This window comes from Saimiri boliviensis, chromosome 17 (genome assembly GCF_048565385.1).
Source record: "Saimiri boliviensis isolate mSaiBol1 chromosome 17, mSaiBol1.pri, whole genome shotgun sequence".
Taxonomy (NCBI): domain Eukaryota; kingdom Metazoa; phylum Chordata; class Mammalia; order Primates; family Cebidae; genus Saimiri; species Saimiri boliviensis.
Genome location: NC_133465.1, coordinates 10,369,524 through 10,396,090, shown reverse-complemented (window position 1 = coordinate 10,396,090; position 26,567 = coordinate 10,369,524). Strand labels below are relative to the sequence as shown.

Here is a 26,567-nt window from a genome sequence, read left to right as displayed (position 1 = left end):
TGGAAGGAGCGTGTGCAGGGGATGATGGCTGCAGCTGAAAGCAGAACGGATGACCTAATGGGGAGATGGGGGTTCATCAGGACCAGGCACTGCTCCAGAGGCGTCCCACCCACCCTCAGGGGGAAGGGGCCCAGCTGCCCTGGAAGGCTGTGGACATGCTTTCCCAATTGCAGAATACTTCTCTTTCATTTTGAATATCATTTGTTTGGTTGCCACGGCAACGTCAAGTCTCTATTTTAATGCTAACCTGCGTGGCTGCAACTTTCTATATATAAATGCTGCTTTGCACAGTGAATTAGCCGATGCCACGGGGAAGCAGCGGATGTGGGGATGGTGGCAGAAAATGACCAGTGTGTCAGATTTGCATAAGGACAGACCACACGGCTGAGGTGAGTTAGAACGAGGGCTCTGCTGGTTCTCTTCGATGTAGACGCTCGAAGCTAATTGGACCAGGTTGAACGCGAGGCAGCGGCCACTCGTGGAGGAGGAGACGTCTTCCTTGGATGACCTCTTGGCTTGGCTAGGGTTTGGCTCTGCTCTGGGAGGATTCGGGGGATTCTTCTGTTTCCCTGTGTATCCGTCCTCCTCACGCCTCCAGCAAGTCTGGGTCGCACTGTGACCTAAGGATCTGGAAAGACGAGGAAGTCACTTGGGCAGGGATGTAGCTGAGATGAGCTCTGTGGGAAGTGAGTTTTTCTTGATTTCCCGGGATTTGCCTCAGTTTCCTGTTTTGGATCTTCCGCTCCTCAGTTCGCCTTTTCCTGATTGCCCAGTGTAGCTAGATTTTGTAGTGGCCAGATGGCTCCAAGTGGCGTGGCAGAGTTCTCAGGAGAAGCCTGGTCTTTGGGAGCCAGCACGTACAGCCCCCTCAGGCTCTGGATGAGGAAGAGGCTCAGAGAGGTGATGTGCTCTGCCAAACGTCACACAGTGGCTCCGGGGAAAGTGGGACGGGAAACCAGGTCCACGCCGGTCTCCTGACTTACTCGTGGATGCCACGTTTCTGCGCATTCTATCCTGGGGCCAGAGCAGCATGTGGGTGTACACAACAGTGAAAGGGGGTGCAGTACAGACAGCACGCCCGGATGTTCCTTTCTGGTTTTGCAAGCCAGGGACATGTGAACACAGGATTGTATAACTCCATCTGGAGAGGCCTCTGGAAAGAACATGGAAGTCTGAATCTGCAAAACTTGGATTGGTGTGGATTCAGCCACTTTCTACCTATTTGCCTGTTTTGTCAGCTTTTCTGAGGCTGCGTTCCCCCCCTAACCTCAAAGTGTGCTATCTTCCCCTGACATTGCAGTGAGTCAGTGTGACGGCCAGTGTGAACCCACTGGGGACTGTGATAGGGGCGTGATGTGTCTGAGAGCGGAGAGGATTGCAAACTATCACACATCCCACCCTCGCAGGCCACAGCTCTGTTCTCCTGTGGCTGAGAGAAGGTGGCACCTGTATCAGAACACTGGCCCAGCCAGAGGAGTTGTCTGAAGATGGAGTTTCTTCAAACAGCCCTCTGATTAGTATGGTATGAAATGCAGTACACTTTGATTGCTGTCAGAATATGTCATTCAGGCTTCTCCTGTAACATCTAACATTTGACAGGTATTTTAAGTGTTGAATCCAAACACTCAGACCCAGTTCCTTCCTCCCTTCCCCTCCCCCTCCCTCCCTCCTTTCCTTCCTTCCCTTACTCCTTCCCCTCCTCCCTCCCTCCCTCCCTCCTCTCCTTTCTTTCCTTTCTCTCCCCCTCCCCACCCCTAGTTCCGGGTCTCACTCTGTCCCCCAGGCTGAAGTGCAGTGGCATGGTCATACTTCACTGCAGCCTCGACTTTCTGGGCTCAAGCAGTCCTCCCACATCAGCCTCCTGAGTAGCTGGGACTACAGGTGTGTACCATCATGCCTGGCTAATTTTTTGGCTTTTTGTAGAGATAGGATCTCACTCTGTTCCCCAGGCTGAAGTGCCGTGGGATGGGCATAGTTTATTGCATCCTCTACACGTGTGTGCCACTACAGGTGGGTACCATCATGCCTGGCTAATTTTAAAAGTTTCTGTAGAGATAGGCTATCACTATGTTGCCCAGGCTGGTTTCAAACTCCAGAGCTCAAGCAATCTTCCCACCTCAGCCTCTCAAGTAGCTGGGACTACAGGCACGTACCACCATGCCTGGCTAATTTTGAAATTTTTTGTAGAGATGGGGTCTCACTGTGTTTCCCAGACTGGTCTCAAACTTCTTGGCTCAAGCAGTCCTCTGGCCCTGACCTCGCAAAGTGCTGGGATTACAGGTATAAGCCACTGTACCCAGACAATGGGCTCTGTTCTAGAAAAAGGTTATGTGACTATGAGCTAAGTGCCTGTGAATGATCTATATAGTCTGCAGGGGCTGGGAGATTCAGAATTGGGGATAATTCACTTCTAACTGGTGGGTCAAAAGAAAGTGTAACGAAGGAGTCCTTTATAGGGGTTGTTGACTGAGACGGAGGTCAAAAAGGAGATTGGGAGCAGGCAAAGCAGTATATTCCAAACCATACGTCATGAGCCACACAGTGCAAGTCATCAGTGTCAACTCACACAAAAACCAGAACGGGAAAATATCAGAGTGGGCTACGTGTGGCAAGGGCAAGCATTGTTGCATGAAACTTTCGCTTTGTTTGTATATTGAGTTGGGAAGTAAAGTGTGTGTGTGTGTGTGTGTGTGTGTGTGTGTGTGTGTGTTTTGTGAATCAGACTTTGAGAAGAAAGTTTGAGAACTGCCGGCCTCCAGTGGTGGCTGAATGGGCCTGGACTGTCTCTGGGAGGTGGCTGCAGATTTCCTGGTGGAGGAGAACCTGGCCAACCTGGAAAGGGAAGGCACAGGTTTTCGGTGGGGTGAGGATCAGGGTGTAACGTCATTTCGGGAAGCTGACATGCAGCGCAGTGCAGACAGGGATGAGCCAGTTGGGAAGCGGGAAGTCTGGGGACGGGAAGGTGACCAGAGCCTGAGGTCGGCCAGGGGACAGTTCCCATGGGCAGAGCGAGGAAGCCTATGGTCAGTCACATCCCTGTGCACTCCTCCCAGCGGCCCCAGAGCAGACGTCCCCATTCTCCTTACTTCTGCAGGTTTGGGCTCCTTGCACCTCCCACAAGGCATGGATCCAACCTTCCTTCCCACCATGCCCTCCGTTTTCAGGTGCTAGCTTCCAGCACTCGGCCTTGCTACCCATGGGTGTCTCTAAGCTCACCGTGGTGGTTGTGTCATTCCGCCTTCAGCCCGGAGGACATGTGCCTGGCCTCCCTGAGGCCACTGTGCCTGGCTGGCTTCCTCCTCCATCCCCAGATTCCCACTCTTCTATCAGCCTGCTCGATGCATGGCGTCGCCCCTGACTGCTTTCTCCAGGTGGTACTTGCCTCGTTCCTTGACCTGTTTCAGCTTTCTCGTGCACCTCCTTCACTTCCAAACCTTGTTGGCTGCTGGAGTGCTCCTCTTTGCAGAGACTGAGTGGGACAGACTTTCCAGGGTCCCTTCTGCCTCAGGAATCTTGTTTTGTGCCTCCAAAGGCAAGTCATTTGAAGAGGGGTTCCCTGGTTCTAACGAATTGAATACCACCACGTCTACCCCATAGAAGAGAAGGTTAGGCCCAGTCCCAGGGAGCCCAGTGCTTGGGTGGGTGGGAGCAGGCCACATACTTGCAGCCCTTCGGTGGGGTTCACAGATCGCCAGGAAGCTGGCATCCAGCTGCACCCACCGGTGTAAGAGGTCCTAGCTAAAAGGATGGGTGGTAGGGGGCAGACGTGCTGACTGGTACTTCAGTCCAAGGTGGTGGTATTCAATTCGTTAGAACCAGGGAACCCCCTCTTCAAATGACTGCTCATAAAGGTCACCGACAGTTACCATCAGGGGTTGCACACTGGTGGCCTGTGTGCAAAATCAAATGCAGAATTGTGGGGTGGTTGTTTTTGGTGGTTTTGTTTTTGTTTTTTGCCCGTGGTTTCGTTTAAAAATGTTTGAGTTGGTTGCCAACATCTTAAAATCCAGATTTCCAGCTTCTCTTGCAAAAACGAGAAGCTCTAGCAACACCAAGCCTACTGTCCTGCCTGGCAACAACATGCTGATGATAAGGAGGGGGTTTCCAATGTGCGCCGTCCCCACCCGGCTCTGCTGTTACAGCGCTAAGGCCAATAGCAGAACAGTTGCCGTTATTCATTTCGTTTGGATTCCTTTTCTTATGGTTAGGGAAAGCAGGAAATAGTCCCTGCACCCACGTCTATGAAAAGAAAGTAAGAGGGGCTATGCTTTTCAAAAAAAAAAAAAGAAAGTTAAAAGAGTCTATTTCTTTCTGAAAGTGATGTTTCCTAAAGATTAATCTTCTGGGTCCAGAGGTCGATTTAGAACAGACCGTCTTTGTTTCTCTTTTGAAATCGGTGGTTCTCAAAGTGGAGTGCCTATGTGTGCAGCAGCTACATCTACCCAGACCTATGGATCCAGAAGCTTGGAGGGTGGGCCTGGCAGACTGTCCTTAACAGCCCTTCGGATGCATGCTGAAGCTTGAGAATCACCACTCTGATGCCGGCACCTGTGGTTGTCACTTTCCTTTCTTTTAAGGCCCATGGGGAGAGAGGTGAGGTTCCCTAGCCAGAGAGGAGTTAAGGATCTCACTCCTATGCCCCTCCAGGCAGAGCCAGTACCTGCAGAGAGGGCTGGAGGAGTTCTTCCAGCTTCTGTGATCTCAGCAAATCCCAGTCCCTTTTTTTCTAGCCACTTTGGGCACCACAGATGCCACATTGATGAAGAGACCTGGTGCCTTCAACTTTTCTGGAGAGTTGCCTCCTGGGCTCCCTTCCCATGGGGCCAGTGGCACGGGACACTACAAACAAGGCCAGGGAACAGAATCACATCAAGAGGGGCCAGGCTGGCTGCTTAGGCTTCTACAGGGTGATCAAGCATTCAGGCGCTGGTGGTTCTCGGGTGAAAATATGTGGGTTCTTTAAAATCATATAGGCAACAGCCAGCCACATAGGTACATTTCAGATCTAGCATTGGTAACTCAGATTGCTGTTTTCATGAAAGATGACTTGCCCTCCTTCAGCTTTCTCTCTAATGGCCTTACTTTAGTGGACAGTCCACGTGAGCCAGGAAACCACGTCTTTTCCAAGTGTATTTACTTGGAGGGCCCTAGGCCCTTGAAGAGCTCGATGATCTTTTCCCATTGGTCCATTTTATTCATTTGTGCTTTGGGGATTCCTGAGAGCATTTAAGTAGCCCAGACCCCTCCTAGGGTAAAATAGATAAATGTATGGACAGTGCTTTTGTCTCTACCTTCTGGTTTCCCTCTCTTCCCCTGCCTTCTCCCTTGGAGCCTGGGTGACCCCAGGAAAGTAAGAAATCCACTTCCCAGGTGAGCTGAAAACCCTACTCAGAGACCAGGAAGAACTCCATCTAGCCCATGGTATTGATTGATTGACTGACGGACGGAGTTTTGCTCTGTCGCCCAGGCTAGAGTGAAGTGGCAAGATCTCAGCTCACTGCAACCTCCGCCTCCTGGGTTCAAGCGATTCTCCGGCCTCAGCCTCCTGAGCAACTGGGATTACAGGCATGCGCCATCATGCCTGGCTAATTTTGTTATTTTTTTAGTAGAGACGGGGTTTCTCCATGTTGGTCAGGCTGGTGGTCAGCCCACCTCGGCCTCCCAAAGTGCTGGGATTACAGGCCTGAGCCACTGTGCCTGGCCACCCATATGTGTTTATTGTGTACATTTTCTGTGCCTGGGGATGGATTTGAGTAGGACACTATTGTTCTCGAGGAGCTCCCATGAATAAGGGATGAAGACCACATATCCAAGGCCACCCAAAAGGGAGCCACCGTGCAGGTGAGGTGTGGACTGTGCACGGGGGAGGAGAAGGTGGGCAGGGGCGGGGGCTAAATTGCCCAGGAGACAGGCCTCCCTCAAAGGGAGGCACCTGGCCCACTAGACAGAGCAAAGTGGTTCCCCTTCTGGGCTGGAGAGTCGAACCTAAGCTTCCAGAATTCAGCCTACATGGGTGGGGCTTTCTGGTGACTGAGCATGAATGTGTCAGGGTGAGTACGGAGCCTCAGGCAGGCTGTGCTGCCTGCTTTGCATGGGTGGGCAGGGGCTGCCTTCTGGGACTCCCAGCTCTGCCGGCTGGAAACCAAAACTGCTCGCAGCTATGCAGTGTGTGGCACTCAGTTAGCATCCTTCTAAGGTGTCATTTCACTCGGAGGTGCTGGTCAGGGCTCTCTGCTGTGGAGATGCTTCGCTTGGTACTTTCCTACCAACCCTCTTAGACCTGTTTCCCCACAGGGACCCCTCCCACCAGTTAATGAGGCTCCCCACTGGCAATTAGAGTCTTCCTGATGATCAGTTTGACAGTTGATGATCAAGCCTGGGCGGGTCATGGCTTCAACTGTAACTTCCACCCTGGAGTATTTACCTTTGGATGTGGGATTCCCAGACACTGCAGAGGAGCCTCAGGTACGATGGGAAAGTGTTTTGGGGGCTGCTTTTTGCAGTTCTTGGTCAGGGACTGTGTTGGTTTCTGGGGCTCATTCATTCAGCCCATCAGCTTTCTGGGATTGTAGATGGAGGAATTGGGGCACAGTGTGGGGTGAGATGGAATTGGCACCAGCCTTGGAGACAGACCACTGGGTTCCAGCTAACCCTATTATAAAATGAAAATAAATACTTTTCTCCTGGAGGTTTTATAAGGGTCAAATAAACTGCTGTATATCAAGTTACCGGTCCACAATAGTCCTCTAGCAACTAAAAACAACAAAAAGATCGGATCTAATGGTGAGATAAAGGCAGTGAAATTGATCAGTGCTGGGGATAAAGGGAAACTTAACCCATTTTTCCTCCCTGCTATCCAACTTATCTCATTTTGGGGAGCTTGAGCAGTCAGTCTGGGGTATGATATTCTCTTGGTGTATCCTTGCCCGTAACAAGAGTGTTCAAATGAAGGCGTATGTGGCCATATTCGGAAGTTTGCCAGGGTCTTGCACCGATTTGTTTGCAGTTCTTAGTCAAGTTCTTGTTTTCATTTGCCCCACTAGCTTTCTATGGGTATAGCCCTGGTGTCCTTGGGTGTTCTCAGCCCTGTGAGTTTACTGGCCTCTTCTGATGGTTCTCCGAATTCTGATCTTGTCATTCACGGGTTCTTTCTCTTGTTCCTTGAGTCAGCCCAGTCTATGTCAGAACAGTTAGAAGGCGTCATTCTGGAGCATTTAGCCAGGTTGGGAAAGTCCCTGCAACGTGAGTGACTCAGCGTTGGTGACCTCAGTTGATGGCTTTTCTTAAGGGGATAGGAAAGTGTGGGACAAAGCTAATATATACCTTCCATGGTTTCTACCCTTTTATTTAATGCCTGCAAAAATTGCATGAATTAGGTGGTGGCATTTGCATTTTCATATGTGGAAAAGAAAAAGATGAGGTTTGTAGAGGCGAGGGGCCTTGGCCAAGGTCATAATGGCCGAGAAGCTGGGGAACCTGCCTGTGAGCTTTCTCTCTGCTTGGGCAAAGGGCAGAAGTTGGGTTTGGGGGTAAGCACATGGATGTCTGTGGTCAACTGAGTGGTTTGGAGGGTATATATGTCGTGTTCCTAGCCCCGCCCTCACCCCAGCACAATACACACCTTCTTTTGGGAATTTCTGTAGCAGAATGGAAGTTTTGGTTTCTAGAAGCTGCTGGAGTCTTCTAGGGCCACTTGTTTGCATAGAGCTTTGCATCTCAATGAGTGGGGGAAAGAAAATAGAAGAGGATTTGCCAAAAGGGACAATCAAGAGGGCTTATGACATCACCCCTCTTGTGTACACAGATGTTTCCTCCCTGGGCCCTTCCTTTCATGGGGTTTGCCTGGCTGCTAACAGATGGGGGAAGTAGCTTGAGCTTGAGCCGAAGAGAGCTGGGCCTGATGGAGAGGGTCACCTTTCGCAGCAGTGTGGAGGTCAGCTTGGGGAGTAGCCCTCAATGGGGCCTTGGTTTTACTGTGCCGTCTGACCATGGACTAGCCCTCTAGTAATGGGCAACATCTGTACCCAGGTTTAAGCAGTCAGAGGGTGAGGAGAGGACTCTCTGTGGGTACTGGGGAGACTCAGTGTCCATTCTCTGATTTCCGGCCTCAGTTTGCCCATTTGTAAAATGGTGCAATGTGATCAGATGATTAGTAACGTGCCTTCCCTCTCTAATTTTTGTGTTAGCCTTGCATTGGTTGAAAAAGTCATTCTATCTTTGTTTTTGAAAAGATAAAGCACCCCCACAAATGTCTTGCCATTTGAAAGATAATACAATAAACCCTACCTGATAAACAGTGGTGATTTTAGGGGATGTCAAGTATGATGGGATGTGTCAAGGGGGGATTTATTGGCCTTGTTTAAATATTTTTTGTAAGGTAATATTCATGCACTAGCTGATAATAGAAAATAAGCTTAGAATTTTTAAAAAGGCATTAAAATTAATATGCTCTTTACGGAAAACATGGAAAATAGGGAAAAACAGAAATAAGAAAATAATTAGGGGCATTCTTTTTCATGCTGTGTATATTTTTCTCCATAATTGGGATCATATGGTATATTTAGAATTGTAAATGATGATTTGCTCATTGTAAAAGTAATTTTATTTTTTTAGACAAAACTATTAGTTTATGAATATCTCAATAACCAAAAAAAAAAAAAAGGAGTATAGTGAAGTATTTTGTGGTTGCTGCTATTTATTTATTTATTTATCTCATTTTACTTTAGGTTCTGGGGTACATGTGCAGGTCATGCAGGGTTGCATACTATATCCGGCATTTCTCCCATGTTATCCCTCCCTACCCTTCCCACCCCCCACTGTCCCTCCCCTATCCCCTACCCCTCTGCCTCCAGTGTGTGATGCTCCTCTCCCTGAGTGCACGTGTTCTCATTGTTCAACACCCGCCTATGAGTGAGAACATGCGGTGTTTGGTTTTCTGTTCTTGTGTCAGTTTGCTGAGATGGTAGTTTCCAGGTTCATCCATGTCCCTACAAAGGACACAAACTCATCGTTTTTTATGGCTGTATAGTTTTCCATGGTGTATATGTACTGCGTTTTCCCTGTCCAGTCTATCATTGATGGGCATTTGGGTTGGTTCCAGGTCTTTGCTATGGTAAACAGGGCTGCAATGAATATACGTGTGCTTGTGTCTTGTAAAAGTAATTTAAAAGCACATTTTAAAAATTAAAAATATTTAAAAATATTTTTAAGTAAAGTAAAATTTTAAAATTGGTGAAATAAATAGAATAAAAACAACCAGAGGAATCCCCCAGTACAAAGAAACGCTTTGTTCATGTGTTGGTGTCTTTCTTTAGTACTTCATTTGGGTGGGGGAGTGTTATTTTCCATATTGAGATCATACCACATACTTTGATTTCTACAGCAGGGACAGCTCTTAGAGGGAGGATAATATAAAGAAGGTTTTGATGACAGAAAGCTTTGCCACTGGGTGGTTTATTGATCTTTCCTGATTTAAGGAAGAAAACAAGACTCGATCCATTCAGTGTGAGTTTTTAACATGCAGAAAATCAAGACTGCAGTTGCACGGCAAAGAAAATGGCCAGTGTGGTGCCTTACACAGCACAGTGTTGCTTGGCGGAGACGAAAAACAAAGACTTCTTGTTTGTGGATTCTGCACAGCATCCCCAAAGCTTAAATAGGCCTTATCGTTGGCATGTGCCTGAACAGAAAGGGAACATCAGTTAGGCGTGGTCCTCACACATGGCCCAAGGCTTCATCTTCACTGGTCTTGCAGGAGAAACCCTTCTCCTGGTTCTGGGATGGATGGGAGAAGAAAAGGAGGTGAATGAAATTCTAAGGCACCAGTCTTCACCCACCTCTGTGAGCTGGAAAATCCACCAGGCAGCATCCAGTTCACCGGATTTCTGCGTTGGGAGTTTGTCTATGCTGAGCAAGAAATGACTTACCCGTGCATTGCATTTATATTGTCACTTCCCCATGGCTGTATTGTCATTCTAATCGTAATTTATCTCTCAGTGGCTGGGGAGAAGGGGCTGGTGTCTTCACTTGGATGGCCTCTAAGAGAACCTTTCTGTTTCTTTCATATGAAATATTAATACAACTTGATGGACACCTATGTCTTGAATTACAAACTTTTTGGATAGAGATTTCATATTTGCCATTTTGCTTCAACAGATACTTATTGAATAACCACAGCAATGGATATAAAAATGGCTATACCCTGTGAAGCTTTAAACTCAGTAGGATTTGTCTCCTAGTACTTTCCAAGGGGTGATACTGGCCCTGTATGCACCGTGATAGAGCAGTGAGCAAAACAAAATTCCTGCTGTGTGGAGCTTTTATTCTAGTAGGAAGAGCTCTCCAGCCATTAGTAGGGTAGAGGAGAAGTCTGAGGAAAATCTGATTTCCTTGGTAACCGTTTCTCTTTTTGCCTGTTTGTATGCATTATTTATTTTTATTTATTTTTTTGAGACAGAGTCTTGCTCTGTCGCCCAGGCTGAAGTGCAGTGGTGTGATCTCTGCTCACTGCAACCTCCGCCTCCTGGGTTCAAGCAATCTGGCTGCCTCAGCCTCCAGAGTAGCTGGGATTGCAGGCATGCACCACCATGCCTGGCTAATTTTTGTATTTTTAGTAGAGACAGAGGTTCACTGTGTTCACCAGGCTAGTCTTAAACTCCTGACCTCAAGTGATCCGCCCACCTCGGCCTCCCAAAGTGCTAGGATTATAGGTGGAGCCACCACGCCCAGCCTATATGCATGATTTTGATTGTTGGTTTTTGTAATTGATCATTAATTTTAACCTATTTATTCTGGTCTTTAATAATGGAATACTTCTTAAACATATGTAGACTCTTGATTTCCCTGCTTTTTGTTCTTTGCAATTTGGGGACACTTCCTGTTAGCCCCACAAGTCGCTGACTTAATTGTTTACATTCGCAGTTATCCACAACTACAACTATGGCTTTAAATGAGCAATTTTTATATAATCCTCACCTCATCCATTATCTTATTGGTCATCCTTTTTAGTTGGACTCGTTTTTTTGTTTTTTGTTTTTCTGTTATGATTTGCTGTTCCTCCTTCAAAGAAATTACAGCTTCTTGCATCCTGGCAGTTTTTCTTCTGAATGATTCTCTGAGACATGCTTTTCCTTTGAGCCTTCAGGATGGTGTTTCCTCACTCTGATTTTGCATATTTCCTCTTTCTTTATGCATGCTTGAACACAGCAGGATCTATGTAAACTTGGCTTGTACCAACAGAAAGCATTGACTGTCACTAGCCTTGGCACACTGTCAGCTTGGGGAAAAAGGTCGGCTTCCCTCACAGTTTCCTGCCTATAGGTCTGACGGTATACCTACCTCTCAAGTTGGCTTTCACCTGGTGAACTGTCATGTTACTACCTGGTTCTCTGATATTCTGAATTGATGGAGAATATGAAAACTCACAGTTCCCGGGGTCTCTTCTCAATGCCCTGCAGCCAGAGCATTGGCTGGGCATGGCCTGTGGCATCCATACCTCTCAGAACTGTGAGTACTTCCCACCCCCCCGTTCCTTGTTCTACCCTGCACTTCCTCTCTCTTGTTTTCTGGAAATTGCTGTCCCTAGATGCATGATGGGCAGTCCTCTCAGCCTCTGTGCGGAGAGGAGAGGGCTGGCTGCTCTGTGTTCAGGTCAGTGCAAATCCTGCATCTCAAGTTAGAGACAGGGAGTGGCAGAGCCAAGAAGTGCATCTCAGATTACGGGCAGGCAGAAGGTGTGAGACGTTATTTCCCCTTTTACAACTCATTTTGGTTTGCGAGATTTTCTGCTGTTCCTTCATTGGCCTCATGGTTCTCGAGGTTTTTTTTGTTTTGATTTTTCCTCCGATTCTGCTTGTCTGTCATTTTTGGAATTTGTTTTTAAGACTGGATGAGTTGTTTCCTTTTCTTTCCCTCTTACTGCTGGTTTGATAGGCGGTGTTCTGGGGCGGCTGTCAGATGCCCCTTACGCATTTCCCTTTCTCATCACCTTAACTTCCCAGCGATTCAGACACACGCTGGGTACCACGTTCCTGTCGATGTGGGGATGTGGTCAGTGGAGAATTCTAGTTTGGTTTTCTGGATTAAAGAAAAGAATCTCTGAAACCACTTTGTGGAGGCTGCATGGTGACTTTATGGGTAGCCAGAGACAGTGTTTCTCAAAGTATGCCGAGTTTACAACTCGGGATCTGTGAGATAATTTTAGATCATGTCAAGATGACAGTTTTAAAGTTATATTTATTTTAGTGTGTAGTAGAAGGAAACTCAAACCAAATCAAATATGTGATTTCATAGCTATTATTGCTTAGGGCCAAACTACATTTCAGTGGGACGTAAGTCAGCTCGAAAAAATACTGAGTAAATAATAATGCAGTTGGTACACACTGATGGATGGAATGAGGTGTAACAGTGGGGTATGAATGGCTGCAGGAAGGGGAAACCAAGCTGTGGGATCCCTTAGAATCAGGGCTGTTTGAAGGTCTTTTAAACTGCATGCTATTTCTGATATGTCCACTTGATACTGGGAACCTTTTTTTTTTTTTTTTAATTGAGACAGAGTTTTGCTATGTTGCCCACGCTGGAGTGCAGTGGTGCGACCTCGGCTCACTGTAACCTCTGCCTCCTGGGTTCAAGCGATTCTTCTGCCTCAGCCTCCCAAGTAGCTGGGACTATAGGCTCCCACTAGCACACCACCAGCATACCTGGCTAATTTTTTTTTTTTTTTTTTTGTATTTTTAGTAGAGACGGGTTTCACTATATTGGCCATGCTGGTCTTGAACTCCTGAAGTCGTGATCCACCCGCCTTACCTCCCAAAGTGCTGGGATTACAGGCATGAGCCACCGCAACTGGCCTGATACTGGGAATCTTTTATGGGGTGATTTTTTTTTTTTTTTTGAGACAGAGTCTCACTTTGTCACCCAGGCTGGAGTGTAGTGGCATGATCTCAGCTCACTGTAACCTCTGACTCCTGGGTTCAAGCAGTTCTCTGCCTCAGCTTCCCGAGTAGCTGGGATTACAGATACCTGCCATCACATCCAGCTAATTTTTGCATTTTTAATAGAGATGGGATTTCACCATCTTGGCCAGGCTGGTCTTGAACTCCTGACCTGGTGATCCACCTGCCTTGGCCTCCCAAAGTGGTGGGATTACAGGCGTGAACCACCCATCTGACCACATAGAAATTTTATAAGGGTCCTTGGGCTCTGCCATGATGAATACAAGAAACTGGCTGCAGCCACCTCACGGGAGCCCTCTGCCCAGCATACCCCTGGCCTGGAGCCAGCCATGGTCTATGGCCTGTCCTCTTTCTTTATTCTCTTCTTTAATAGCATCTTATCTAAAGATCTTGCTAGCTCCTTGTGTGCTTGGGATCAATTTCAACACCCATCTCTCTTCCACATTCCTCTTTCAAGATCAACGAGACACACGCTCCCTGTATTCAGTGAACATTTTCCTGGGCATTTCACTCCGACACTCTTAACTACAGCTGACCCTCGGACAGTGGATTTGAACTGCACAGATCAACTTATATGTGGATTCTTTTCGATGAATATATTGGAAAATTTTTTTGGAGATTTGCGACAATTTGAAAAAATGGAAGACAGACTCCCTAGCCTAGAAATGTCAAAAAAAAATTAAGAACTTGTTAGACATGTCATGAATGCCTAAAATATGGTAGATACTAGTTTGCCATTTACTACCATAAAATACATACAAATCTATAGAAAGTTAAAATTTATCAAAATTTACCCACACACGCACTCAAACGGTATATGGCACCATTCACATTTAATCGAAATGTAAACAAAGGTATAGTGTTAATCATCACTGTGTAAAACTAGCCATGGTATATACTGTACTACTGGAATAACTTTGTGGCCACCCCCGGTTGCTTTGCAGTGATCTCGGGTGTTCAGAGTATCGGCTTAAAATGCTGTGTGATGTTAATCTTCCCTTCATGAACAGTTCATCACTCCAGTCAATTGGGTATCGCAGTAAAAAGTGATCGTTCACTGTTCTACCTATTTTTCAGCGTGTTTAGTGCAATGCCATAAGCCTCGAATAACACCATGGGACCCATACAGTGTGCCACTAGTGATGCTGGAAGTATTCCCCAGAAGCAGAGAAAAGTCCTGACATTACAAGAAAAAGTCAATTACTTGTTACATACCATAGATGGAGGTCTGTCGATGCGGTCACCACCATTTCAAAGAATTCATCTTGTAAACAGATGATGGAAACATATGGGATCATAAATATGGTGCCGCACTGTACTATATTTTTCTCTTTCTTACGATTGCATTTATTTATTTATTTAGAGACAGGGTCTCACTCTGTTACCCAGGCTGGAGTGCAGTGGAACGATCTTGGCTCACTGCAGCCTTGCCTTCCAGGGCTCAAGGTTACTCTTGCTTCAGGCTGCCTAGTAGCTAGCTGGGTCTACAGGCATGTACCATGCCAGGTTAACTTATTTTTATTTTTACTTATTTTTGTAGAGATGGGGTCTCACTCACCAGACTGCCCAGGCTGGTCTCGAACTCCTGAGCTCAAGCGATCCTCCCACCTCAGCGTCCCAAAGTGTTGGAATTATCGGCATGAGCTACTGTGCCCGGCCCCTGACAGTTTTCTTAACATTTTATTTTTCTCTAGCTTACTTTAGGAATGAAGTCTGTAATACAGATAACATACAGAATACATGTTAATCAACTGATTAGGTTATCGATAAGGCTTCCATTCAACAGTAGGCTGTTAGTAGTTAACTTTTCAGGGAGTCAAAAGTTATGTACAGATTTTCAACTGCATGGGGAGGTGGGGTTTAGCATCTCTAAGCCCCCCTGTTGTTCAAGGGTTGGCTGTATTTATTTCTTCTTGTATTCCCCTCCTCGTTTGGTTTCTGTGCCTGACTCTCAGAACTAACATCATTCATTCCCCGTGTAGCCCCTGAGTGGTGGGCACTGGTCTGGTTAAGGGTGAAAAGGATGAAGACCTGGCTCTTGCCTTTGAGAGTCTTGCAGAGGGACCCTAGGGGTGTTGCATGCACGAAAGAAAGGCACTGGGAGAGCGAGATTGGGGCTGTGGAGTGCTGGGGAGAATTTATTCACACTACATAGGCAAGAGCAGGCGTCCCCAAACTTTTTATACAGGGGGCCAGTTCACTGTCCCTCAGACCGTTGGAGGGCCGCCACATACTGTGCTCCTCTCACTGACCACCAATGAAAGAGGTGCCCCTTCCTGAAGTACGGCAGGGGGGCTGGGTAAATGGCTTCACGGGGCCACATTCGGCCCGTGGGCCGTAGTTTGGGGGCGCCTGGGCAAGAGCATGCCCCAAGGTTCAGCTCAAGTAAGTTAGTCCGTTTGTTTGTTTCTTTCCTCTCCCCCTCCCTCCCTTCCCCTCCTTCCCTTCCCCTCCCCCTTCCCCTCCCCCTCCCCTTTTCTCCCCCTTTTCTCCCCCTTTTTTCCCCCTTTTTTCCCCCTTTTCTCCCCCCTTCCTCCCCCTTCCTCCCCCTTCCTCCCCCTTCCTCCCCCCTTCCTCCCCCCTTCCTCCCCCCTTCCTCCCCCCTTCCTCCCCCCTTCCTCCCCCCTTCCTCCCCCTGCCCCCCTTCTCCCCCTCTTTCAACACGAAGTCTCGCACGATCTTGGCTCACTGCAGCCTCCGCCTCCACCTCCTGGATTCAAGCAATTCTCCTGCCTCAGCCTCCCAAGTAACTGGGATTACAGGTGCCTGCCACCACACCCAGGTACTTTTTGTATTTTTAGTAGAGATGGTGTTTTACCATCTTGGCCAGCCTGGTCTGAAACTCCTGACCTCATGATCTACCTGCCTCAGCCTCCCAAAGTGCTGGGATTACAGGTGCAAGCAACCACACCTAACCAGGGTCTATCCTTTCTTTGTGAACTCCTAGTCAGCCTGTAGGATCTCACCACCATCTCTGAGCAGATGCCTCCAGCTTCATGTGCCAAGGGCCGTACTCACCCCTACCCGCCACTGAACACTTTGAACTTGGATCTGTGGCCAAGAAACTCTACTGGATCCCCCTAACGGGCGAAGAGTTCGGCCATATCTCTTTGGGTTACTGGCTCAAACTGCTGTCATTTCCTTCCGAATCAACTTCACTCGCTTTCATTTCCCTACATCTTGTCCTTTATCAAACCTTATTCTGCTTCGTACATCATGTCCCTTGGACTCTCGCCAAGCCCTTTCTTTTCATCCCTGCTGTGAGGCAAGTTGTGTATCTTTTTGGGAAGCCTCCCTGGACTGCCCCAGCCAAAAGCGACCCCGCCCTTCTCTGGATTCTGAAAGCTCTTATTGTCTGTCAGCTTATCACATAGCCTTTGGCACTTTTGCAGACTCCTTCCATACGTACACTTCTTTTATCTCTTAGGTGTTTGTGACTTATCTTCCAAATTTTAGGAGTCAGGTTCTACATGCAATACCTGCCTGTATCCTGCACAGGGTTCAGGAAAGGGTAGTTTAACTGTTAGTTGGTTGATTGATCGATCATGCAGACAGGGGCCACATGTGGAAGATGGAGGTGTCCCTGAGACCCTGTACCCTGGAGACTGCTTGGGCTGATAAATAATTTTTCCCTTCCTGACCGTGAAGCATTTACAAAAAGTGAGTCATCACCCTACCCAGATGTGCTTTCTTATTAATTATCATATTAAGACAAACCAATTTATTCCTACAGAGGACAAGGGCCTACAGAGAATATGGCCTATTTTGGTTGACAGTTTTTTCTTTCTGTTTGAGACAAACTTGTCACTCTGTCGCCAGGCTGGTGCAGTGGCATGATCTCGGCTCACTGCAACCTCCACCTCCTGGGTTCAAGCGATTCTCCTGCCTCAGCCTCCCTAGTAGCTGGGACTATGGGCATGTGCCACAATGCCCAGCTAATTTTCATATTTTTAGTAGAGACAGTGTTTCACCATATTGGCTAGGCTGGTCTCGATCTCTTGACCTCGTGATCCACCCACCTTGGCCTCCCAAAGTGTTAGGATTACAGGCATAAGCCACCATGCCTGGTCGATTGACAGTTTTCAACTTGAGTGAAACAAAGAAAATAAGAGGATTGGTCTCATCTGATGCCACTGAACACAGGAAAACTCAGCTTGGTGGAAATGATCGTCAGCCTTTTTGCTTTGGGATCGTGTGTTCTCTGCTGTCTGCCATTCGTACGTGTGGCTCCCTATGTAGCAACCTCTCTATTTGCAGAGACCAGAGGGAGAGACCAGTAGCGTGTTTTTCACAGCCAACGCTAATCACTAAGGATGGTTAATAAAGGAAAACCAAAGTGACTTCTGGATTGAGATGCTAGGATGAACCCAAACGGTAAACCCTTAGAATGTATTCGGGAGTCTTACGTCCTCTGAAAGATTAACTTTGGGGAATCCTAAAGAATTAAATGTCTGCAGGACTAGTGTGTTCTGCTTAGGTCAGGTCAGAGCAGCCCAGCCTCCTGATTTGTAATGGCCCAGAAAGGTCCCTTGCCCTTGGCTGGGAGCCCTACTGGGATTTGCAGTGACGGTGATTTCTGTGTATTGCCTGGAGTAAGGCATTGTTGTCTGTGATCGTATCTGTCTGTGTGATGCAGTGTCAAAGTGGTGTCGGGGACAGCTGTTAATGTTTAATAGCCTCAAAACTGTCCCCTCTCTACTATTACAAAACTGAGAAGTCACAGGCTATGAAAGCTTTTATGGCCATTTTCATTCCACAAACCTGAAAGGACTGAAGGTGAAGGTCTTGGCCATCTAGGTTCAAATGAAGTTTTGCTTTACCTTTTTTTTTTTTTTTTTTTTTTTTTTGAGAGGGAGTCTTGCTCTGTCATTCAGGCTGGAGTGCAGTGGCACTATCTTGGCTCACTCCAACCTCTGCCTCCTGGGTTCAAGCAATTTTCCAGCCGTAGCCTCCCTTGTAACTGGGATTACAGGTGTGCATCATGACGCCTGGCTAATTTTTTTTTTTTTTTTTTTTTTTTTTTTTTAGTAGAGATGGGCTTTTGCCATGTTGATCAGGCTGGTCTCAAACTCCTAACCTCAGGTGACCCACCCTCCTTGACCTCCCAAAGTGTTGGGAATATAGGCATAAGCCACTATGCCCAGCTGGCTTTTACCTTCTTGTGGGTGAGAGCCCATCTCTAAGAACAATGTACCTTAGGTCCTATTTATTTCTGTGGCATGTCTGACCTCAAAAGCGAGTGTGTGGATTCGTCACCCAGCCTTTCCTCCCACGTCGCAGAGAGAAGATGCAAATAACTCAGCTGCCAGTGGGGGACTCCCCACAGCTGGATGTGATGCTCTTGCCGCCTCTTCGTGGCTGGTTTGGGACCATTTTGCAAGTGTAGGCTTGAGCATTGCCTTCTCTTGTGTTTATGTTGGGTGAGAAGGGGGAGAGACAAAGAAGATGGGGGGATATGATTGTTGGTTTCCTCCCTCTAGTTTCTCCCTCACATTTGACCTTTTTATACCCTGGGGTCATGATGATTTCTGCAAAGCAGAGCCCAGATTGGGATTTCTACTTGGCTTAAAATCCACCGATGGCTTCTCCTTTATAGAATCAAAGTTTCTTAGTTCCTGGTGCCCTCATAGCCTCCTGTGATCTGACGTCATTCTTCACTACTATTTTTCTCATCTTCCACGCCTCTTAAACTCTAATGAATGGGTCTGCCTGCTCATCCCACAGCCTGTACCCACACTGTTTCTCTCTGACCTTGGCTCAGGCTGGCCCCATGGCCTATAATATGACCCTCATGGCCTTGTCTTCCAATCCATCCTGCCCAGTCCCTCTCAAGAGCCTCTGTTTTTCTCTGTTAAATGAGGACGATCATAGAATTTTCCTATTTGGTTTGTTGCATGGATTAAGTGACATGAAACATGTGAAGCATAGAATAGCACCTGGTCCAGAGTGAGTGCTCAGAGATCCTCAGAACCACTCCTGCAGCAGATGGAAACCCAGCAATTAGAGAGGGAGGTAGAGTGCCCCAAGCAGCTGCGTTGGTAGCTTTGGGAAGAAATGAGCCCTGCCATCAGGCATGGAAGAGAAAAGACCAGGAAGATTGGGTGCAGACACAGAAAGGAATTGATGTATGCAAGGGAGAGGCACATTGTCACCCCCTCCAGGAGCCTGAGAGTGTGCCACACCCCTAAACAGAAAAGCACCTGATGGACATTAGGATACTGGCTGTATTGCCTTGGTCTCCCCAAGATTGAACACAAGACAAACCATGGTGAGTGAGTTCTGTTGTGACCAGCCGCCGCAGCCACCACCACCACCACCGCCGCCCCTCCCCCTCCCCTTCCCCTCCTCCCCATCCCCTCCCCCTCCTCTCCTCCTCCCCTCCCCCTCTCCTCCCCCTGCCCCTCCCCCCTCCTCCCCTCCCCCTCTCCCTCCCCATCCCCCTCTCCCTCCCCCTCCTCCCTATCCCCCTCCTTCTCTCCTCCCCCTCCCCCTCCCCCTCCCTTCCCCCTCCTCCCCTCCCCTCCCCTCCCCCCTCCTCCTCCCCTCCCCTCCCTCCTCCTCTCCCCCTCCCCCTCCCCTCCCCTCCCCTCTTCCCTTCCCCCTCCCCCTCCCCTCTCCTCCCTTCTTTCTTCCCTTCCTTCTTCCTTCCTTCCTTCCTTTTCTTCTTCCTTCTTTCCTCCCTCCTCCCTCCTCCTCCTTTTTTCCTTCTTCCTCCTCCTCCTCTTCTCCTTCCTTTTTTTTTGAGGCAGGATCTCATTCTGTTGCCCAGGTTGGAGTGCAGTGGCATGATCTTGGCTCACAACAACCTCCACCTCCTGAGTTCAAGTGATTCTCCTGCCTCATCCTCCTGAGTAGCTGGGATTACAGGTGCACACCACCATGGCCGGCTAATTTTTTATATTTTTAGTAGAGATGGGGTTTTGCCATGTTGGCCAGGCTGGTCTCAAACTCTTGACCTCAAATGATCTGCCTGCCTTTGCCTCCCAAAGTTCTGCTATTACAGGCATGAACCACCGCGCCCGGCCCCAGCCTCAGCTAGTGGGGCTGTCTGTTCACTGTTGCCAAGGGACTGGGGCGGCTTCCCTCTGCGTGTACACGGAGAGCCTGAGCTGCTGTATCTTATGATGTGGGTTACATGTCACAGGGTCTTTTGGTCTAAACTCTCTCAATGAGTCTCAGGCTTTTTTTTTTTTTTTTTTAATCATGGCAAAATACACATGACATGAAATCCACCATCTCTCATTTTTAAATGTATAGTTCAGTGGCTTTGAGTTCATTCACGTGGTTGTGCAGCCATCACCACCACCGTTAATCTCCAGAACACTTCCATCTTGCACCACTGACACTCTGGACCCATTAAACTCTAACTCCCATCATCCCCTTACCCAGCACCTGGTCACCTCCATTCTGCTTTTGTCTCTATCCATTTGACTTCTCTAGGTACGTTGTCTAAATGGAAGCTAATAGTATTTGTCCCTTTGTGTCTGGCTGTTGCACTTAGCGTAACGTCCTCAAGGTTCATCCACGTGGCTGTGTGTGTCAAAATTTCCTTCCCTCTTACGGCTGAATAATATTCCATCGTGTTTATTTTACACGACTTGGGTTGTTTCCACCTTCTGGCTATTGAGAATTATGTTGCCACGAATAGGCAGCAAGACCCTCCCTTCAGGACCTTGCTTTCAGTTATTTTTGGTATATACCATTAATGGAATTGGAGGGACCAGATGGCAATTCTGTGTTTAATTTTTTGAGGAATTACCACACTATTTTCCATAGGGGCTGCACCATTTTACATTTCCACCAGCAGGGCACAAGGGTTCCAATATTTCTAAATCCTTCCTAGTACTTATTCTTTTCGTTGTTGTTGTTGTTGTTGTTGTTGTTGTGTATATGCGTGTCTGTGTGTTTTGAGACAGAGTCTCCCTCTGTTGCCCAGGCTGGAGTGCAGTGGCATGATCCCAGTTCACTGCCACCTCCACCTCCCGATTTCTCCTGCCTCAGCCTCTGGGACTACAGGCATGTACCACCACGCCCAGCTAATTTTTGAATTTTTAGTAAAAATGGGGTTTTGCTGTGTCGGCCAGATTGGTCTAGAACTCCTGGCCTCAAGTGATCTACCTGCCTTGGTCTCCCACAGTGCTGGGATTACAGGCATGAGCCATTGTTCCTGGTCTTGTCTGGTTTTTTTGAGGAAGCTATCCTAATGGGAGTGAGCTGATATCTCACTGTAGTTTTGATTTGCATTTCCCTGATGATAGTGATGTTGAACATCTTTTCATGTGCTTATTCGTCATTTTTATATCTTCTTTGGAGGAATGTCTTTTGCTCATTTTTAATTGGGCTCTTCGCTTTTTATTGTTCAGTCTAGACTTTTTTTGGACCCAGGGTAACTGCAGTGCCTACCCTTTCTGCCGCTGGCTATAGTAACAACAAAAATCGTAGCTTTCATTGAGCATTTACATGATCCAGTAGGTGAAATATTTACCTGGATGCCCCCACCTTTAATCTCTTACAGCAGCTGGGTGCGGTGGCTCATGCCTGTAATCCTAGCACTTTGGGAGGCTGAGGTGGGCGGATCACAAGGTCAGGAGTTCGAGACCAGCCTGGCCAGTATGGTGAAACCCTTTCTCTACTAAAAATAGAAAAATTAGACACGTGTAGTGGCAGGTGCCTGTATTCTCAGCTACTCAGGAGGCTGAGGCAGGAGAATCACTTGAAGCCGGGAGGTGGAGGTTGCAGTGAGCCCAGACTGTGCCACCGCACTCCAGCCTGAGCGACAGAGTGAGACTCTGTACATTAAAATATATATATATATCTCACAGCAATCTTTTGAGAAAGATACTGTGATCATCGGCATTTTACACTTGAAATTGAAGCTGGAGCTGTTCCCCAGGGTCTCGCAGCTAGTAAGTGGTAAAACAACAGCTTAGCTCTGGTCAGCCTCCAGCCTTAGACAATAGCACTTACTTTTCCCCCCACCAAAGAGTTGGTATTGAAACCTCTTTATGAATAAGTTTATCCATTTGCTTAATAGGGAACCACTCCATCTTCAGATTCTTGGTTTTTCTAGAAAACTATATTTAGTTCTATATAAAGAATCAGTTTCTAAAACCCCAAAGGTTTACATCTGAAAGCAAACAGAAATATGCGGCGTTTTGAGTGCTACATCTTCAGCTGCTCCAAAAAGCTTTCTTCACAAAATGATACGATCTATTCACCAAGGATCCAAGCCCCTGCCTAAGCTCATTTAGTTGGTGGCTGCAGTATTGATCTGGGGTTCAAACCCTTTCTCCACTTGTAACTAATGACTCTGCGATCCTCAGGCCCCTTTCAGTGGAGACCCTGCATGACCCTGTCTTTGTTCATTATCTGTGCAGGTTTGGTGGTGGTGAGGGCAGAGTGAGGGCAAGAGACCTTCATCTTGCCCCTCTGGAGGCACCAACTTTCCACACAATGGTTCTTTGGGGGAGCGTTCTCTGTTCTTTTTATGTTGGTTTATATCTGGCCTTGGGTTCACACAGCTGGGACTGGGGCCGGGGCCAGAGTCGTGACTTAGGGTTGGGAAGAAGTTGGCCAAAACATTCCCCAACAGGGTTTGGGCAGGCTTAGGAAGTCCCGCCTAAAATACAGTGGACAAAGCTGCCCTTGTCCACAAGCCTGGGGGTGGGAGGCATCTGGTCAGTGACACAAGCTTGGCCATTGTTCGTTGTGACCTCAGCCAACTTTTTTTTAGCTGAGAAAGGGGAAAAAGAGGGAGAGTGAAAAAAAGAAAAAGAAGGCCTCCAGAAGCATTGCATCTGGAAAGTCCAGAATGAGTTGTTGATTTCCCAACAAGCACTGGAGCGGATTTGGAAGGAACTGTGCAATGTAGCGGGTTCTTTGTGAAAGAACGGCAATGAGCAAAGCCGCAGAAACCTCCGCTGGGGTGCCCAGAGCACTGGCCCTGGGCTAGTGTGTGCCTCAGCCCCATTTCTTGCAGAGGCTGCCATGGAGAGGAACCCAGTGGAGTCCTGGCACTGAGTCCGAGGGCTTCAGGCAGGACCCAAGAGTGTCTTCTGAGGTAGCAGCCCCCAGAGAAGATTAGCTGTCCTCTGATGGTAAGAACTGATCTTTCTTGCCTGCAGATGTATGCTCCAGTTTGCTTTTCTCTGCATGTTTCGAAAATGACTTTGCCATGTTAAAGAGGCAGCTCTGAAAACTGAGATTTGGTGTCTAACTGCTGAGCTGTGGTGGTCTGGGGACCCTGTGGGCGTGGGGGTACATTTCATAGATCCAAGGCATGAGCTGGGAGGAAGGAAGACATGGGTCATTGTGTGAGAAATCAGGAAAAGCGGATGGGACGAGGAGAAAGATTTACGAAGGGTGTGTTGGACAGAAAGGGAGTCTTGGCTCTCTTGGTTACCTGGGGAGCAGTTTCATAGTTGGAGCTGTGTGATGGAGAGGCAGAGTGATGCTGGGAATTTAATGGAGTCCAAACCTTGCTTCCTCCATGTAACTTTTTCCAAGTAAGAAATTTGGCTTCTACTCACCCATCTGACTTTTACCCCATGGTCCAGTTCTAGCTGGGGCACCATAAGGTAAAGGCCATCTGGGGACTCTAAAGCCCTTTGAAGGAAAAGGGGAGCTCCTGGGATCATAGCTCCCTAGCGGAAGTACGTGCCCGGCAATGTGCTGCGCTTCCAGGCTTGGCTGAGACACCTTTCCGGTTTGCTGGTGGAGGCTGCAACAGTGATGATGGAAGCTCTTCTGATACTTAGTGATACAGCAGCCTGGGTTCATCAGTCTTTTCACCCCCCAGAAGTTACGCATCCATCTTGTTTCTTTGCAAAGTAGGACCTGGAAGAGAGTGGCGGATCACTGTCTTGAGGATCGGGACAGCTGTGAGAGGTCCAGTTTGCATGAAAGGGGGATCTGTTTCAGCACATGGTCTTCCTGCAGGATGCGCTCTCCCACCTCCCTGGGCCAGTCAGCATCTCTGATGCTGGCATGGCTTCCTACTCCTACAGTGCCAGGGGAAGGGAGATGGTGCTTATTATCTAGGAGGTCCTCTAACGGGTTAGTTGACCAAGGACAGTCCACAGCAGCGCTTCTCAAAGGCTAATGGGCATCTGAACTACCGAAGGACCTTCAAAATGTAGATCCCGTGATGGGCGGGGCTTGGGGCTCTACATTGATAACCAGATCCCAGGGGACTTCATGCTGCCGGGGCAGGGGCCACACTTGGAAATTTGCTGCTGTGAGGAACCCAGACCGATCACTCAGGTTCTGACCAAGGTGCAGCTGCCGTAGGTCTGACTGCAGAGCAGTGGGAGTTCTGGCCGGCCTGTCTGTGGATCGTGGCTGGGTCTTTCATGGGGATGGAGAGATTGGCAAAGAAGAAGAACACTGAAAGGCATGTAAGGAGCAGGGAAGAGTTGAAGTCAGGCTCTTGGGAAGAGGGCACGTAGGCTGTCGGTGGGCTGTCCCCAAGCCGAAGCGGAGTGTGTGTTTGGGGTGTAACGTGAGCAGTCAGCCAGAAATGCTAGCTGCTAACAGGGCCTAGGAAAATTCCACTGGAACCTGCCTTTGGGGCATCTGGGGTGATGCAGAGACAGAAGCCCAGGATTCTAGGGCGGAAATCCAGTTGCTAGGCAAATAGAGTTAAGACCACTCATGTGGCTCGAGGGAGTGACAGGGAAGAGGTGGACACATCAGGATAAAACTCAATGTGGTAAGAGGTGGAAACACAGAATCTAGGGTGGTAGGATGGGATCCTAGGTGTTTACAGCACAGCCCACATTTCAGGAACAGTCAGATGCCTCCTAGACAGGATGCCCATGTCTACACTTGCGTGTGACTTTTTTCCTCCTATTAAAATGGCATGTCCTTAAAACGTATATACTAATGCTGACATTTAGAATGATCGATCCTGGCGCCGTGGCTCATGCCTGTAATCCAAGCACTTTGGGAGGCTGAGGTGAGTGAATCGCCTGAGGTCAGGAGTTTGAGACCAGCCTGGTCAACATGGTGAAACTCTATCGGTACTAAAAATTAGCCAGGCATGATGGTGGGTGCCTGTAATCCCAGCTACTTTGGAGGCTGAGAGAGGAGAATCGTATGAACCTGGGAGGGAGAGGTTGCAGAGAGCTGAGATCTCACCACTGCACTCCAGCTGGGGCGACAGAGTGAGACTCCCATCTCAAAAAAAAAAAAAAAAAAAAAAAAAAAAATTAAGTATTAGGCCACACACACACACACACACACACACCCCTTGGAGACCATCTGATCCAACTTCCGTGTTTTAGAGATGAAGAAATTGAGGCCTCCCAGCAAAGATGAAGGCGGTTGCTTAAGCTTTTCCAGCAAGACTGCTGCAGCTTTGGAGCTGGTACTCCAGCCCCGATTCCCATTCTGTGTTGTTTGCACAGTGGCACAGACCAGTGGTGGGTCTCACGCCTCTGTAGCAAGGCCCTTGGCTGTCACCATTTGTCTACTTTTTATGCACCGCAGCGGCAGCTCCAGAAATGTGAGTTGAATTGGGTTGGTGAGAATTGCACCCCTTACTGACTCTTGGAAATGGTTCTAGCCCTTATTACACTTCATTTGCCTCCAGTGCTCAGGGTTCAGACCTCATCAGGAACCGTCTCCCAGAGCCAGAAGTCTTTGATTGGAATCACTTGGAGCAGAAGCCGTAGGCACTGCAGTCAATGGAAAGAGTCTCCATGGCGGGGAAATGAGCTGCTTCCATTTTCTTCTGGTGCCTGCAGGCCACTCCAGCCAGCAACTAGTGGCCACAAAGCCAAGCCAGCTGGATCACAGGCATGCGTGGGCCATCAGAGGCACCTACCCTTAAACTGTAATGTGCTCCAGTCTGCCTGCCTTTACAACAGCACTAATTCCCCAAGGAAGCCCACTTTTGCCCTGGTGCATCTGCGGGACTTTCAGTTCCCTCCCTTGCTTCTGAACTCGAATCCATTTAGAATGCAATCGGATGCTTGGTAAATTTGGTTCTGAAGTTTTCCTCAGAAGTTTAACAACTTTAGAAAGTGCCAAAAAGCGATGGCATAAGGCATTTTGGGGCTTTGCAGCTTAATACTAAAGGAAAACTAGGGAGGATATTACATCGCTCGCTCGCTCGCTCTCTCCCCTCCTCCCTCCCCTTCCCCTCCCCCCTCCCTCCCTCTCCCTCCTTCTCCCCCTCCCTCTCCCCCCTCTCTCCCTCCCTCTCCTTCCCTCTCCCTCTTCCTCTCCCCCTCCCTCTCCCCCCTCCCCCTCCCTCTCTCTCTCCCTCTCTCTCTCCCTCTCCCTGTGTCTGTCTGTCTGTCTGTCTGTCTCTCTGTCTCTGTCTCTGTCTCTCTCTCTCTCTCACTCACTCACATATCAAGTTTGGCAAAACTCTCTTATTTCCAAGGGAAGTTGGCCTCACCCTACCAGGAACCTCTAGAGGGGACCTCACCCTACCAGGAACTCCCTGGGGAGTGTGTTAGGCGAACAATCCACAAAATGTCCTTCAAAAGTGTTTTCTAGGTCAGGATGATTGATATCATTATAGATATAAGCTAACATAAAAAACCTAGGATGTATTTCAAGATCATTAATCTTTAGGACAAAGAAAGAAGTCCTAAAGTCTAGCCC

General features: G+C 48.1%; 1 protein-coding gene across 5 annotated transcripts in view; it reads left to right on the top strand.

Moving 5' to 3' along the window:
* GAS7 (growth arrest specific 7) overlaps positions 1-26,567 on the top strand; it is a 283,465-nt gene that overhangs the window by 135,373 nt on the left and 121,525 nt on the right. The window contains exon 1 of one of the 5 annotated variants that reach the window (XM_074388173.1): positions 293-389. The exons of 2 other annotated variants lie outside the window; for them this stretch is intronic. Coding sequence is in view for 2 of the 3 variants with exons in the window: in XM_074388174.1 (XP_074244275.1) it covers positions 6,431-6,465 (35 nt within the window). In the remaining variant the exon portion in view is untranslated. Of the gene's footprint in view, positions 1-292; positions 390-6,196; positions 6,466-22,693; positions 23,051-26,567 lie in introns of those variants that run through there. 2 more of the 5 variants (XM_074388174.1, XM_003929240.4) reach the window with 2 other exon arrangements.